This window comes from Phyllobates terribilis, unplaced genomic scaffold (genome assembly GCF_046119375.1).
Source record: "Phyllobates terribilis strain yellow unplaced genomic scaffold, ASM4611937v1 Scaffold_5__5_contigs__length_657084704, whole genome shotgun sequence".
NCBI lineage: Eukaryota > Metazoa > Chordata > Amphibia > Anura > Dendrobatidae > Phyllobates > Phyllobates terribilis.
In genome coordinates this window covers 140,040,873-140,058,012 of record NW_027362765.1, presented here as the reverse complement: position 1 = coordinate 140,058,012, position 17,140 = coordinate 140,040,873, and the positions used below count along the sequence as shown (strand labels likewise).

General features: G+C 44.5%; 1 protein-coding gene across 1 annotated transcript in view; it reads left to right on the top strand.

Annotated features, from left to right (window-relative positions):
* The first annotated feature begins 1,485 nt into the window (after positions 1-1,485).
* Positions 1,486-17,140, top strand: part of LOC141272399 (thyrotropin-releasing hormone receptor-like) — a 248,184-nt gene continuing 232,529 nt past the window's right edge. The window contains exons 1-2 of the mRNA XM_073683074.1: positions 1,486-1,622; positions 2,289-3,178. Of these exons, the coding sequence (XP_073539175.1) occupies positions 2,381-3,178 (798 nt within the window). The 5' untranslated portion in view covers positions 1,486-1,622; positions 2,289-2,380. The remainder of the gene's footprint in view (positions 1,623-2,288; positions 3,179-17,140) is intronic.

Sequence of the window (17,140 nt, the reverse complement as noted above, 5' to 3'; positions counted from 1 at the left end):
CACCAGATGCTATCACAGACTGAATCATTTAGATTTAGAGTAAGTAGAGTTTGGGGGGGAGGCACACGGCACATTAATCAAAGTCTTAGAAGAACACAGAGTATTTGAATACACAGTTAACCCTTGTGGTAGCAGACATGAAGGTGTGTATACTTTTGCAACCATTTTATTTCCCTATTATAAAGCAGATTTGCAAATACTGTATGTTTCCTAATATTTCCTACAGTTTTGTGTATAAAGCTCTCCTGCAAAATTATGTGTCCTCAGACTGCAACAAATCACATCCAATACATTGACAAAGCACCATAAAACAATTAGTGACACTAAATTAGCAGATGTGGCAATTACAGTGTCAGAGGGTCAAGAGATGACGGGTGCAGATGATTCTGTGCCTGTTCTTCATGAGTAACATATGTTTTCAGTCTTTGACATCCCAGAGGAGAAGCAGCAGAGCTGATATACAAATGTGAATCCAGCAGAGCTCCATATGTTGTGCTCTTATAGCTCCATCCCTGTAGTGTGGCATTATCTACACCGGAACGTGGGCTGACGTCTCAATGCCCCCTCTTACCTTATTATTCAGTCCATCCACATTCACACACACTATATACAGATAAGCGAGGTCCTCCGGTGAATATAATCCCAATATATCTCAACATAGTTCGGTATTTCTACTCATCAGGTTGCAGAAAGCGCAGTTCAATGCCTATATAATGCATGTGCCAAATAATGAAAAATAAAGTCTAAATATGTTATGAATTTGTGTCTACTGCAGAGCTGGGTTTGTGGTGTGGCTAAATCACTGAATTTTCCTGGTATTCTATATTACCTTAGCTTAGAGAATTAGCATTATACAATCAAACAAACTTAACCCTGCTACATCTGGTATACAAGAACAAGGGTGCATTTAATTTTCAATTGTGGTTTTGTGATGTAAACACTTCAAGACCTTCAATTATCTACAGCTATAGTAGAGGTTATTTCTTAGTCATTTAGTTTCTGTACCTCTCTGGGTTAATGCAAGAGTTGTACATATAAACTACCAGAAAATTGTACCAATTCTAGGTGTAGGCTGTGCATGGGTGTGGTATAGGCTGTATATTTGTGAGGTGTAGGCTGTGTATTTGTGAGGTGTAGGCTGTGCATGTGTGTGTGGTATAGGCTGTGTATTTGTGAGGTGTAGGCTGTGCATGTGTGTGGTATAGGCTGTGTATTTGTGAGGGGTACGATGTGTATGTGTGTGGTGCAGGCTGTGTATGTGTGTGGTGCAGGCTGTGTATGTGTGTGGTCCAGGCTGTGTATGTGTGTGGTGCAGGCTGTGTACGTGTGTGGTGCAGGCTGTGTATGTGTGTGGTATAGGCTGTGTATGTGTGTTGTATAGGCTGTGTATGTGTGTGGTGTAGGCTGTGTGTTGTGGGCAGCGCATTACTTTGCATGTCATGTGTCCCTCCATTTAGAGGACGGGCTTGGTCGCTGTCTGTGGTGCTGAAACTGTTCTCAGTCACTATAGACCGGGAGCAGCATCTGGAGACAACGCACACACTGAGCATCACTTCCAGCCTCCTCTCATCTCCGGAGCTCAACTCTCTGCAAGCAAAAGGGACAGAAGCCAAATGGAGATGGTAAAGACTTCTTATTTTCATGCAAAGAAACACTTCATGGATGTAGCAGAGTTGAATTTGTCAGGTCATTGTTCTTTTTTGTGATACTTCACACAACTAAGGAAAGGTGATATATCACCACAGGTAATGCCAAATACCTGCAACTTTGACCAAATCAGCTTTGCTATATAGCTGTAATATTACTTCAGCACTTACTAACACACAAGCAGACACTGTTTGCTTTTTTATTAATAAATTAATTTCACATTGTGATGACTTTATCATGAAGACCTGTTAGCTAATGAGTATGTACAATAATTCTCAATAGTAGGTAGATAGATAGACAGAAGTTGCACCAACTTTTTCCGATCTTTATAATAGATATATAGCAGTACGTCTAGCAGATCTTACAGTACAACACTCTTCCAAGGTTCTTAAAGATTGTGGTCCTAAAATAGACAAACCTTTTAAGATAGGTTATATAATGAAGTGCCAAAAATTTTTCATACTTTTTGAGATTCATGTAGACAAAAAATTGATCTGGGGGGGTGGGGGCCATCCTATCGAAGAGCATGATACAAGAAATGATTGATAACAGGGAACAATAGACTCCAGTAATGTATTAATAGTATTAGATCTGGTGGAGCTCTGCCATGTGTTTAATATAGTGGTTTTGTTTTTGCATAGGAAATGTAGATGTGATTGAGGTTTCTTGCTCTTGTCTTACACAATTCTTAACCTCAAACCGATCTCTGAGACGGAATTTGGCAGCCAGAACCATGGATAATTACACACTATCCCTAGATGGGATGAATGACACCGACATTAACCAAACCCTTAGCAATATGCCCCATAACGTCCTAGAAGTCCAGGTGGTCACCATCTTCCTTGTTCTTCTGATCTGTGGAGTTGGCATAGCTGGAAATATCATGGTAGTTTTGGTGGTCCTAAGAACTAAACACATGATGACCCCAACGAACTGTTACCTGGTCAGCTTGGCTATCGCTGACCTAATAGTCCTACTTGCCGCGGGACTGCCTAATATTTCAGAAGTGGTTGCCTCTTGGGTTTATGGCTACGTTGGCTGTCTCGTCATTACATACCTACAGTATCTTGGCATCAATATCTCAGCTTGTTCCATCACAGCATTCACGGTGGAGAGATACATAGCTATCTGCCATTCTATAAAAGCTCAGTTTATCTGTACTGTATCCAGAGCCAAGAAGATCATTGCCTTTGTATGGCTCTTTACTTCTATGTACTGCGTCATGTGGTTCTTTCTGGTGGACATCACGGAGGTCAAGTTTGCGGATGGAGTTCAAGTCAACTGTGGCTACCGGGTGTCCAGAAATTTATATACTCCCATTTACTTTTTGGACTTTACTATTTTCTATGTGATACCACTAGTCCTGGCTACGGTTCTTTATGGCTTGATAGCACGGATCTTGTTTATGAACCCATTGCCTTCTAACCCTCAGGACCTGAGCAGAATGAGTTCCAAACACCATGGGAAACCCTACAATTCTATTAAGCTTTCATGCAAAGGAAACAAAAATACAGTCAGTTCCCGAAAGCAAGTGAGTAATATTTTATTTATTATGTGCACATTTCCCAGTCCATTTTTTGCATGCTTTGTAAAATTGGTAGCAGAATCTACACTGGAGGGGACATGTTTTTTTTTATAAAAGACATCCAAATAGACAATTATGGTCATTTTGTGTCTAGAAATGGGGTTCATCATTTATTATCCAGAGAGGAGAGTGTCTAAAAAGAGAGTCCCTCACTCTGCAGGACTGGATATGTCTCTGTATTACATAGATAGCCCATTGATATCAGTGGGAGCAGTATAGTACTTATTTTCTCCCGCGGTGGCACTGCAGTGAAATTGCTATTGTGATTACAGCTGATCACTGGAAGTCTAAGCTTATCGTTTTGGACTCTTAAAAAAGGGACTGTTCACAGTGGACAACCCCTTTAAACTATACCACTACTTAAAGGAAGAGGTAGTGTTAAGTTCTGAAATGTGGAAAAGGGATGAAGATGACCTCCAGAGGATGACGTCTGCTCTATTGATGAAAAGTCAATGAAAGAAAATAATAGAAGACATCCAGGCTACAGAAGGTACAGTAGAGGGATGAGGGGCATCCACCTTTTGTCCTGGGAGAAATTCTGGAGGTACTCAGGTTACCACTTACAAGCCCACTTTATAGTATGCTTTTATTTTTGCAATATCTGCATTTGATCCAGGTATTTCCTAAAAACATCCATATGTGACGTCCCCATCCAATCATTTGCTTTGTCAGAGAGGTATGACCTTACGTGTGTCTCACACAGCAGTATCCATAATGTAGAATAAACATGTGCTCTACCACAACAATAATAATAAAAACTGTACAAACAAATGTAATCAAATCCTGGTCTGAAAGACTGATTGCATATTATGCCACAGTCACAACCATCTATATTCAAAAGGAGGCAGCATCTGCTAGAGGAGATCCAGCACCCAACACGGCATCATATGATAATGCCAAAAATAAATTGTTTTTTTGCTTTTAAAATCAAATGCATCACGATTCTTAAAGGAGTGGAAAAATCTTCAAGAGGATGAGGTGATTGGATTATTGTGGGAGATATTTAGATGGTCATTAGTTTGGCTAACAGCAATTTCATGAAATCACGGTGAAATCACTTATAAAGTTAAAAAACACCCAGATTTTATTTCTTCCTTTAAAGTATCACAAATAATTTAAAGCAGTAAATCAAGTGCTCAGAACAACTTACCAAATATCACCATAATAAATATAACCCACGAGAGCCATCATTGTCAACATTTCAATACACATATCGTTACCACATTATCTATGTAGGAGATTCCCACAGAAATTCCGTGTAGACATCAGTTTAGTTCTCCTCAATTAGTGCCAGTCAGCAATTTCCTGGACCAAAATAAAACCCAGTATATCAGCGACAAACGGATTCCACACCCTAATAAGGGTGACCCCGCATTGATCATTTGGCAATGAGCTATCTGCCTCAACTTGCTGAGTTGACCACTATCTTCCCTGACCTCCAATCATTGGGCTGAATGCTATCTCCTTCTAGATCCACTCAGTTGGCCAACAGCTATCTCCTCAGACCTCCACCTGTTGAGTCAGCCACTCATTGAGCCAAAAGCTATCTTTTCTAACATCCATTAATTTGGCCAATGTCTGTCGCCACCGACCTCCACTTATTGAGTGTATAGCTATTTCCCATGAATTCCACGTATTTCTACCCGAGCATCCACTTATTTGTCCACAAGTTATCTCCCCAACCTTCACTCATGTCTCTCCCGGCATCCACTTATTTGGCCAACATCTGTCTCCTCAGACGTCCACTTGTTGAGTCGACAGCCTTCTCACCTGACCTCCACTGATTGGGTTGAAAACGATCTTCCCTGACATCCACTTATTTTTAAAACATCTGTCTCCTTTACTTTTCCCTCATTTGTGGAACAGAGATTCTCTCTAACCTCCACTCGGTCAATCGACAGCTGTATCCTCAGATCTCCACTCCTTCAGCTGGTAGTTCTCCCTCCCAAACTTCATACATTTGACTGATAGCTATATTCCTCAAACATCAGTAATTTGGTTGACAGCCTGATCTACACTCCTTTATTCAACAATTATCTCTCTGACCTTCTAGCTGTGGTGACTTTGTGGGACAGTAGCCTCATGTAGCCTTGAATTATGGTCTTCATGCAAAAATGTTGCTATTGAAGAAAAGATCTATTTATCCACATAGTACATCACCTGTGATCTACTAACAACACCCCAACTGATGACATTGCAGAGCGCTGGGTTTTACCTTTGTTTTTGATTCTATGACTTACAGAGGGACTCACATAGCAGGACTACCCACAATGGAATAGTAATGAATGATGGCTTTTAGTTGTTGCCACCTGTTCCCCTCTTTGGAGTGCCCATTTAGTTTTTACATTTCTTGCATTTGAGTTCTGTACGGATTATTATAAATACAGTAGATTACATCTGTAATCAAGGGGATTATGCTATTATCTACTCATATAAAAGTTCCCAATGAGTCAGGATATTGTATAATGTGACGACAGCTATACAAAAGTAGAGAATTTAGCTATAAATATAACACCAAATAGGAAGTCTGCTCTGAAAATATTTTTTTGATATAAGCGTCTCTGAAAATAAGTATATTACCCTCAGGAATTAGTAGTAATACAAACAAAAAAAACAAAAAACAGTTCCCACATTTGGGAAATCGAAGCATTACATAGTGTCCTTTGACATCCATCCATGGACTATCCATGCAATGCATGGATGTACCAAGTCTTGCAGAGCAAAAGACACTCTTGGTAGCCATTTTCTACTTAGAACTTGCCCTGAATAAGGGTCTACTCTTAACAGAAACCTGTGATCAGTTTTTTTGCCTTATAAGGCATGCCCATCAGCTTTAAAATCATGTAAATGAGGTTCCTACAACTCCTTTATACCATATAGGTGGCCCTGCATACGTCTGAAAAAGTGTTTTATTCATATCCTGCACTGTATTAAATTGTGTGGTCCAGGCCAATGAGCGAATCCAAACTGGGATCAGTGCCACCTAGGTCCCTTCAAACACCACCTCTTCTATCTGGATGGAAGTAGATGACGTCTCTTTGTAATCCACACCGTTCTCAAAGTCTCGCGCTGGCACAGTGGAATCAGAGACCGGCAGCGTGAAGTCATGTAATGCACAGTCACCAGCTTCACTTCTATGTCATCAGCTTTCTGGCATGAAAATTGTGTGGTTCGGTCCAATGGGCGAATCCAGATTGTGCTCAGCACCGCCCCGATCCCTTCAAACGCCACCTCTTCTGTTTGGATGGAAGTGAATGATGTCTTTACGTCACCCACACAATGCTCAAAGTCTGGCGCCTGCACAGTGGAATCAGAGACCTGCGCAGGAACGCCTCACTTGGCTCTATTGTACAGTCATGGAGCTGATGACGTAGAAGTGAAGCCTGCGCATTACATGACTTTGAACTGCCAGCCTCTGATTCCATTGCACCGGCAATAGAGTTTGAGCAATGTATGGATAACATAGAGACATCATCCACTTCCATCCGGATAGAAAAGGCGGCGTTTGAAGGGACTTGGCGGCCCTGATCCCAATCTGGATGCGCCCATCGGACCGGACCACACAATTTACATACAGTGCAGGATATGAATAAAACACTTTTTCAAATGTATGCAGGACCACCCATAAGGATATAAAGGGGTTCTAGGAACCCCATTTACATGCTTGGGAAGGTGGTGGACATGGTTTGTAAGGCATTAAACTAGTGAAAGGTTCCCTCTAAGGTAGGGCCATACACTTAGGAAATTCAGGCATAGCAGTCTGACTATAACTGAGTTTCTCATTTTGCACAAGTTGGGAAGCCGAAAAGTTGAAATGCAAAACCATCTCTTGTAAATCTATACCTTCACCATACGGTCAGGAAATCAGGTCCTATCACCATCACATCTAACAGAAATCACCATCTGTATCACTATCCCCACAGACTGCCATTAAACCAGTGTAATTAGGAGTATAGGTGTAGGCATTGATGTGAATGGCGATTTGGATTCAAAATCTCATTTATTGGTGATTGTACGGTCTGATGAACGTTTCAGGGGTTAACACTACAATCCTGTTAGCAGCTATAATTAAGCGACTGATCTGACGTTCTAATTGGTCTAAATTAATCAACAGCAACAATCTAATTCCCCAACGTATTAATCTGTGCAAATTATGTGTCAAAACAGAAATAACATCTTCTCATAGAAACTGTCTTCAAGATAAAGGTAACAATGTGATTCCTGGCAGCCAATCAAAGTCCAGGTATTGCCTTCTCAACTCCAGTGTTAAAATTCTGATTGGTCCAGACCTAGTGAGCGATGGTGGTCCCCATTCAGTATATCACATGACCCAATCTAGACTTTTTAATTTATAAGTAGACAGTCCTAATAATTGCGCCGAATGTTTGGAGGCCTTCTTATACATACCATATATAATATCTTCCCCTCCTATGGACAACATTGAAAATAATTGTAGGGCTGATGGCTCACGTCTGGCTGCTTACTTACCTTTCATTTACTTGCCATGTTATCAGTTGGTCAAAGATCCATCTAACTGCCCATCGTAGCTGTCTATAGGAGCAGACACTGTAGAAGCCTGGTATGATGTTTCTGTAGCTGCTTTTATCATGGGAGTACTGTGGCTGGTCCATATGAAAGTATTGTGTCTGGCAATGGTATGAGAGTACTATGGCTATAATCTTTATAGGGGTCAACCTCTTAAGAAACATTATTATTTAGGTATAGTAGATGGTGCGATAATGGAGGTAATGTAGGTGGCACCATTTGTAAGCTTCTGTGGGTGATACCAATATGGAGATACTATGGGTAGTGCCATTATGAGAATACTGTGGTTGGCATTTCATTATGGGGGATGCTGTGGCTGTCCCTTATAGAGATACTCTTGGTGTCACAATAACGAAATTATGTGGAGATCATCAAAATAGAGGCAAAATGCATGGCACCATTATGGAGGTATTGTGCGTACCAAAGTCATGGAGGTATTGTTAATGGCACCATTAGTGAGGTACTGAGGGTGGCAACCCTATGGTAATACTGTGGTTGGCACCAATATGGTAGTGTTATGGGTGGCTCCATGATGGAAGTACTTTGCATGGCATCCCTATGGAGATACTTTTGATGGCATCATTTTGGTAGTGCTGTAGGTGGCACCATTATGTAGGTACTGTGGGTGGCTCCATTATGATGAAACTGAGACTGGATCTGTTATGGAGACCCGTCTTTCATTGATTTCATTACTAGCCATCACTCTCTGTTATCAGCCACTTCGGTCTGGCTGCAGTGCTGTACAATGTGATACCTGCAGTGTATTGAAGAATATCTGTCTCTTCTATCTTCTCGCTGCTGCTGCTTCTTTCGGCAGCGGACGTTTTAAACGTTGTGGCTCTTTAGAGGGACAACATTGGGGAACAAGCAAGTGTTTACTGGGGATAACCTGAGAATATTACTACTATCAGTGAGCGCCAGCTGAATTAAGCCGAGGTTTTTTTTCCAGGCAGGCTACCAGACGCATGACTTGTTTGATACAGTGCAGTAGTCACATTAGAGGCTTATTCCGGGATTTCTCTTTGTGCACAGCTGCGATAGATAAGACCATCCTCATTCAATGCTTGTAGAGAGTAGAAGGTTTCTCTTAAAGCAAAAGCCTACTAAAAGCATTGGTGCATATGTGTGCTAATAATGGTTTTATTTAAAGGCACAACGTGGTGGTGGTGGGGGTATTAAAATTGATTCTGTTTTTATAGTGTAGAAAGTTTAAAAATATTAGCGCACTCCAAATTAGTTTTAAAGTTAACTTTTTGCACCTCTTAGGCCACAGCTCCACTATCAGTATTTGGTCAGTATTCGGTCAGTATTTTTTCTCAGGAGTGGGAGCCAAAACCAGGAGTGGGTGATAAATGCAGAATTGGTGACTTTTTTCTATTATATCTTTTCTCTGATTGTTATTCACCTGGTTTTGGCTTCCACTCCTGTGAAAAAATACTGACCGAATACTGATAGTGGGGCCGTGGCCTAATAGTGGTAAGAAAAGTGAACATAGCTTTTTAAGAAGAGGGCGGGCCTCCTGCTGACTGACAGCCCAATTTCTGGCAAAAATATTGCACCAAGCTGCACCACTTTTATTAAGAGGTACGCACCTCTCGATAGATTTGACTCATAGTACTCCAGCTCACTCCAGTTTAAGACTAGTATATGGAACTCCAGTCCTATTAAGTTTCCCCTATTGTATGTGACATGCCATAAATAAGCATGAATTTAGCCTCATATGGAATATGCAGATCAATTGGTTCTGTTCCACTGATTCTAGAACAGTTTTTCTTTTTCTTCTACGCACCTCCGTTCCAAAGTTTTGCCTCCCTGGAAATAAAGATGCAATTTTTCCCAAAGCGTTACAGTGCCCTTTACCATGAATGGGTTTTCTGTCTAACGCATGACATGACAGATCCCGCAGAGAAAGATGCTTTTTGTAACAACACCCCACCATGACCAAGAGGTGAGGATCCTGAATAGAAGACACCCCTTTGTTAAGTAAACATTTCTCAATAGTATATGTGAAAATTGGTTTCTTAATCTGGTCAGCCCCTTTTAAAGAAGTCTGATTCAGAAGGCTTGCTGTCACAACCCTTTTCAATAGTGAGGCATCGTACCATCAGGACCTTCATCTCTTTCTAATCGCTAGATTAGAGAGCTACGACAAATAAATTCTCTACTCCTGGAGGACTCCATAGTGCAACACTTTATTTCCCCTGTGGAGGTGCTGCAGGAAAATTAGTTTATCTAGGCCTTTTTGGCATCCCCTGATTGCCAAGTTAATTTATAAGAAGACTAATTAGATAATTATTACATGCAGGCCACCTGTAATAATATGACATCCTCCACTTAACTTCGTGTTGTGTATTCCTTCGGTAATAATCCCTGCATTAAGCGGTAGGTCGGCGTCCTCATAATTTCATTAGGGACCAGAGCTGAGATTAGTGACTTGTCCTCTCTGCCTACTCAGACCTGGTTATGGGTGGGATGGGATCTATTACTGTATATTGTTGAGTAAATAATGGTGAGGAGCCGAGATGTTTCCTGTGACATGGGGATGTCTTTGTATATCTGCAATTACATATAAACTTCCAAGTAAATATAAATTTGTGCCTAAGGAGAAACTAAACTTTTTACATTTTTTTTTATAATTTTGTCAAGCATGGAAAGTTATGAAAGGTATTAATCACTTTATTAGTAGACTTTTCTTCATTCCTGTAAAAAGATTGTATGCAAGCGTCTTCCAAACCTTATTTTTCCTGGTCTATTTGCCTGCCTTCAGCAGCATTGATATCAGAACTTGCTCATTTGGAGTACAGACGATGGCAGTGATGGATCAGTAGTACTTTTCTCCTTCTCTGAGTTCTGCTTATTATGAACAATCTTCTGCAGCAGCTAATCCCAGAGTAAGGCCTCATTCAGACATCAGTATTTTCCAAGTACAGTAATACCTTGACTTACAAGTTTAATTTGTTTCTGTGACAAAGCTCTTAAGTCAATTTGCTCTTATATCAAATTAAATTTCCTCATTAAAATGAATTGAAATGCTATTAATCGGTTCTAGCCCCTCAAAAACTACACCAATTTTTTTGTTAGGTGTTATTAATAAAGTTAATTTTTCTTATTTAAAAACAAATACAGTAATGTACAGTATGAAAAACTATTAAATGTGTAATAAACTATTGTACTGTTCTTTTATATTTATTTTTTAATAACTGTACGTAATCATCTTCACGTAATCACTTAAAAGTCAGAGAGTGCACATGATAGTGCAGTATACTGTACCTTGCTGCACATGTGAAATAAAATACTGCCACAGAATAAATAGTAGAAGCATAAACCAAAAAATAACCATTATCCTATGTACAGCCCCATGTCAAACGCATGCAGCATGCAGTGCTAAAAATGGAATCCACCCCAGGAAAATGATTCACATGAGTCAAAAGTGCAAATGACAGAGCAACTCGCTTTGTTTGGATCCATGGTTGTAGAACAAAGCAACAGCAACGACAAAGATGCTTGCACGCACGGTAGGATGACCATGTAGTGAGTAAGCTCGCTCATAACTCAGATCTCGGCTTGCATCATAAAACAATAAATCAACCGAGCGACGGCTCATACAGTATCTCGGAAAATTTGTAAATAGATGCACTCGTTAGTCAAGGTATTACTGTACAAGAAAAACAGACTGATTTTTTTGATCAGACTTTGATCCAGGTGTGGTCCAGGTGTCATAAGTTTTTCTCATAAGTGAAGAAATTTTATTTTCTCTACTTTCTCCTGACAGTACGTGAAAATTGGAACTCACCTGGATGTCATCTGAGTTTGGTCTGTTTTTTTCACGGACCCATAGACTTGCATTGTCGATTTCGATCCAACCCTCTGATCTAAATTGGAAATGTTTCCGTTGTTTTAAACGGACCACTGGGTCTGAAGAAAAAATCGGATATGTGAACAGCCCCCATAGACTATCATACACGGATCGCACTCATATGAGAAAAACTGAAGTCTGAAGCAACCCTTAGTGAGACATAGGTGTCGACCCTTTCACTGCCTGCATCTGTACTCCAAATGAGGACATTCTGATATCAGTGCAGCTGAAGGCAGGCAGACTGGGGAGATGCACGGGATTGGAAGCTGCTTACATGCAGTTATTTTACAGGAATGAAGACAAATTCTCTAATAAAGTGAAAGTTTACTTACTCTTTAATGTCTGTGGGAAAGCAGCATGATATGCAATATGTTTGAGATTACACATACCTATCAATACAAACCTTAAATGACAGGACATATAAACCTCACCCTCTTATTATCCAGGTACAACTTAAAAATTACACTAATGCGTGTAGGGGCCGCCATGTAGTGAATAGTATCCCTTTAACAGAACTGTAGGATGGCCCTATATGAGAACTCTCCTCTCAGGGTGGAGTGGAAGCAGGCCTGAAACAGTCTTTAATAAATGACTTTATTCAAGATAGTGATCAGACTTTTAATGTTATGTTATCTATTTACAGTTCTTTAACAGAAAGTTGGCATTCACTCTCTTCCATCCATGTCAGCCTCCTCTACACATTATTGGTCAGGATTTTTGATTGCTCAGTCCAATCTGTGATAGCTTCTACTCTCCTCTGGGCATGAATGGTTCCTCTTCTTGGCTGTAGTCAAAGCACACATTGACCTTACAGGGAATCTGTCACCCCCTGGGCGATATTAGACCTCTACTATGAGCACACAGGTGATAGAAAAGTAAATCTATAGCTACCTGTATGGCCCATAGCAGAGGTTTGATTGCAGAGAAAATTAGTTTTATCCTTTTGGTTTTCAACAGGCTTGGCGTCCAGGGGACACCAAGCAATGCCTGCCTATCTGATTATTATTCCCCTAAATCGCCGCTTATCAGCCTAGTTACCATCTTCCCTCCCTCCCCCGCACATCACAGGGCTCTGTGACGTGCGCTTTCCTTCCTCACCTCCCGGCGCATGCACAAAGCGTGGCTCTTATAGAGCGCTCTTTGTTTCCTCCCGGCCGGGTTTGTATGAGCACAGTGCCGCAGTGCTCTATTGTGCAGGCACCAGGGAGTCACTGTCTTCCGCTCCATTGTGCCGTCCCTGTCCTGCGCCCCCATCCTGTTATGTGCAGCCCCCATCCTGTTATGTGCAGCCCCCATCCTGCGCCCCCATCCTGTTATGTGAGCCCCCATCCTGTTATGTGCAGCCCCCATCCTGCGCCCCCATCCCATTATGTGCAGCCCCCATCCTGTTATGCGCTTCCTCCATCCTGGTATGCGCTGCCCCCATCCTGTTATGCGTTGCCCCCATCCTTTTATGTGCTGCCCCCATCCTTTTATGCGCTGCCCCCATCTTGTTATGTGCTGCCCCCATTCTGTGATGTGCTGCCCTCATCCTGTTACGTGCTGCCCCATTCTGTTATGTGCAGCCTCCATCCTGTTACGTGCCGCCCCCATCCTGTTACGTGCCGTCCCCATCCTGCGCCCCCGTCCTGTTATGTGCAGCCCCTATCCTGCTATGTGCAGCCCCCATCCTGCGCCCACATCCTGTTATGTGCAGCCCCCATCCTGTTATGCGCTGCCCCCATCCTGTTATGCGCTGTCCCCATCCTGTTATGCTCTGCCCTCATCCTGCTATGCACTGCCCCCATCCTGTTATGCGCTGCCCCATCCTGTTATGCGCTGCCCTCATCCTGTTATGCGATGCCCCCATTCTGTTATGCGCAGCCCCCATTCTGCTATGTGAAGCCCCCATCCTGTTATGCGTTGCCCCATCCTTTTATGCGCTGCCCCCATCTTGTTATGTGCTGCCCCATTCTGTTATGTGCAGCCTCCATCCTGTTATGTGCTGCCCCCATCCTGTTATGTGCCGCCCCCATCCTGTTACGTGCCGTCCCCATCCTGCGCCCCCGTCCTGTTATGTGCAGCCCCTATCCTGCTATGTGCAGCCCCCATCCTGCGCCCACATCCTGTTATGTGCAGCCCCATCCTGTTATGCGCTGCCCCCATCCTGTTATGCGCTGTCCCCATCCTGTTATGCTCTGCCCTCATCGTGCTACGCACTGCCCCCATCCTGTTATGCGCTGCCCCCATCCTGTTATGCGCTGCCCCATCCTGTTATGCACTGCCCTCATCCTGTTATGCGCTGCCCCCATTCTGTTATGTGCAGCCCCCATCCTGCGCCCCCATCCCATTATGTGCAGCCCCCATCCTGTTATGCGCTTCCCCCATCCTTTTATGTGCTGCCCCCATCTTGTTATGTGCTGCCCTCATCCTGTTATGTGCTGCCCCATCCTTTTATGCGCTGCCCCCATTCTGTTATGTGCTGCCCTCATCCTGTTATGTGCTGCCCCATTCTGTTATGTGCAGCCTCCATCCTGTTATGTGCTGCCCCCATCCTGTTACGTGCCGCCCCCATCCTGTTACGTGCCGTCCCCATCCTGCGCCCCCGTCCTGTTATGTGCAGCCCCTATCCTGCTATGTGCAGCCCCCATCCTGCGCCCGCATCCTGTTATGTGCAGCCCCCATCCTGTTATGCGCTGCCCCCATCCTGTTATGCGCTGTCCCCATCCTGTTATGCTCTGCCCTCATCCTGCTATGCACTGCCCCCATCCTGTTATGCGCTGCCCCCATCCTGTTATGCGCTGCCCCATCCTGTTATGCACTGCCCTCATCCTGTTATGCGCTGCCCCCATTCTGTTATGTGCAGCCCCCATCCTGCGCCCCCATCCCATTATGTGCAGCCCCCATCCTGTTATGCGCTTCCCCCATCCTGTTATGCGTTGCCCCCATTCTTTTATGCACTGCCCCCATCTTGTTATGTGCTGCCCTCATCCTGTTATGTGCTGCCCCATTCTGTTATGTGCAGCCTCCATCCTGTTATGTGCTGCCCCCATCCTGTTACGTGCCGCCCCCATCCTGTTACGTGCCGTCCCCATCCTGCGCCCCCGTCCTGTTATGTGCAGCCCCTATCCTGCTATGTGCAGCCCCAATCCTGCGCCCACATCCTGTTATGTGCAGCCCCCATCCTGTTATGCGCTGCCCCCATCCTGTTATGCGCTGTCCCCATCCTGTTATGCTCTGCCCTCATCCTGCTATGTACTGCCCCCATCCTGTTATGCGCTGCCCCATCCTGTTATGCGCTGCCCCATCCTGTTATGCGCTGCCCTCATCCTGTTATGCGCTGCTCCCATTCTGTTATGCGCAGCCCCCATTCTGCTATGTGAAGCCACCATCCTGTTATGTGCAGCCCCCATCCTGTTATGTGCTGCCCAATCCTGTTATGTGCTGCCCTCATCCTGTTATGTGCAGCCCCTATCCTGTTATATGCTGCCCCCATCCTGTTATGTGCAGCCCCTATTCTGCTATGTGCAGCCCCCATCCTGTTATCTGCAGCCCCCATCCTTTTATGTGCTGCCCCCATCCTGTTATTCGCTGCTCCCATCCTGTTATGCTCTGCCCTCATCCTGTTATGCGCTGCCCCCATCCTGTTATGCGCTGCCCCCATCCTGTTATGCGCTGTCCCATCCTGTTATGCGCTGCCCCCATTCTGTTATGCGCAGCCCCCATTCTGTTATGCGCAGCCCCCATTCTGTTATGTGTAGCCACCATTATGTTATGTGCTGCCCCCATCCTGTTATGTGCTGCCCTCATCCTGTTATGTGCAGCCCCCATCCTGTTATGTGCTGCCCCCATCCTGTTATGTGCTGCCCCCATCCGGAGGCTGGGGAAGGAGTGTGGCACCAGAGTGCGTGTGTACCCATACCGCGCTGTCTGGCTCCAATGTGTCTTCGCTAAAATGGTGCCGGATAGTGCGTTATGCGCAAGCGCCGATTCAGACGCCGCACTCCTCCCCCAGCCAAAACAGAGGTGCCGCGGCAACATTCCTTCGAGTCAGTTATGTACTTGTGGCGCCAAAGCTCGCGGTACGCATTCAGTATCTAAGCATACCGAGATCTCTGGCGCCATAATATATCTCTTACCTGTAACGGCTGGATGCGTTCTTCTGTCTGGAGCCAGACTGCAGGCGCATCACACATGTGCAGTCTATAGAGGCTTCGGACAGGATGACACATCCCTGGTTACCGTATATTATAGATGTCCCCCAATTCTGTTAATATCCCCCATCCCAGTATGTATGGCACCCCTCCATCCCTGTATGCATGGCACCCCTCCATCCCAGTATGCATGGCACCCCTGATCCCCATCCTGGTATGCAAGGCACCCCTCATCCTTATATACAATGCCCCCCATCATCCTTATCTTGGTATGCGAGGTCTGCTTCATCCCTATCCTCGTATGCATGACACCCCTCATCCTTATCCTGGTATGCATGGCACCCATCATCCCTATCCTCGTATGCATGGCACCCCTCATCCTTATCCTGGTATGTATGGCCCCCCTCATCCCCAATCCTGGTATGTATGGCACTCCTCATCCTTATCCTGGTATGCATTATGCATGGCACCCCTCATCCCTATCCTGGTATGCATGGCACCCCTCATCCCTATCCTGGTATGCATGGTACCCCCCCATCCCTATCCTGGTATGCATGGTACCCCCTCATCTTCAATCCTGGTATGCATGGCCCCTCATCCCTATTCTGATATGTAAGTCACAACTCATCTCTATCCTGGTATGTATGGCATCCCTCATCCCTATCCTGGTATGTATGGCACCCATCATCCCTATCCTGGTATGTATGGCCTCTTCATCACCCAATCCTGGTATGCATGGCCCCTCATCTGTATCCTGGTATGCATGGTCCCTCATCCCTATCCTGGTATGTATGGCCCGCCTCATCTCTATACTGGTATTTATGGCCCCTCATCCGTATCCTGGTATGCAAGGCCTGCCTCATCCCTGTCCTGGTATACATGGCACCCCTCATCCCTATCCTGTTATGCATGGCTCCCCTCATCCCCAATCCTGCTATGTATGGCACTCCTCATCCTTATCCTGGTATGCATGGTACCCCCTCATCCCCAATCCTGGTATTCATGGCCCCTCATCCCTATCCTGATAAGTAAGTCATCCCTCATCCCTATCCTGGTATGTATGGCATCCCTCATCCCTATCCTGGTATGTATGGCACCCCTCATCCCTATCCTGGTATGTATGGCCTCCTCATCCCCCAATCCTGGTATGCATGGCACCCCTCATCCCCAATTCTGGTATGCATGGCCCCTCATCCATATCCTGCTATGCATGGCCCCTCATCCTTATTCTGGTATGTATGGCCCGCCTCATCCCTATCCTGGTATGTATGGCCCCTCTTCTGTATCCTGGTCTGTATGGTACCCCTCATCCCTTCCTGGTAAGCATGGTACCCCCTCATCCCTATCCTGGTATGTATGGCACTCCTCATCCTT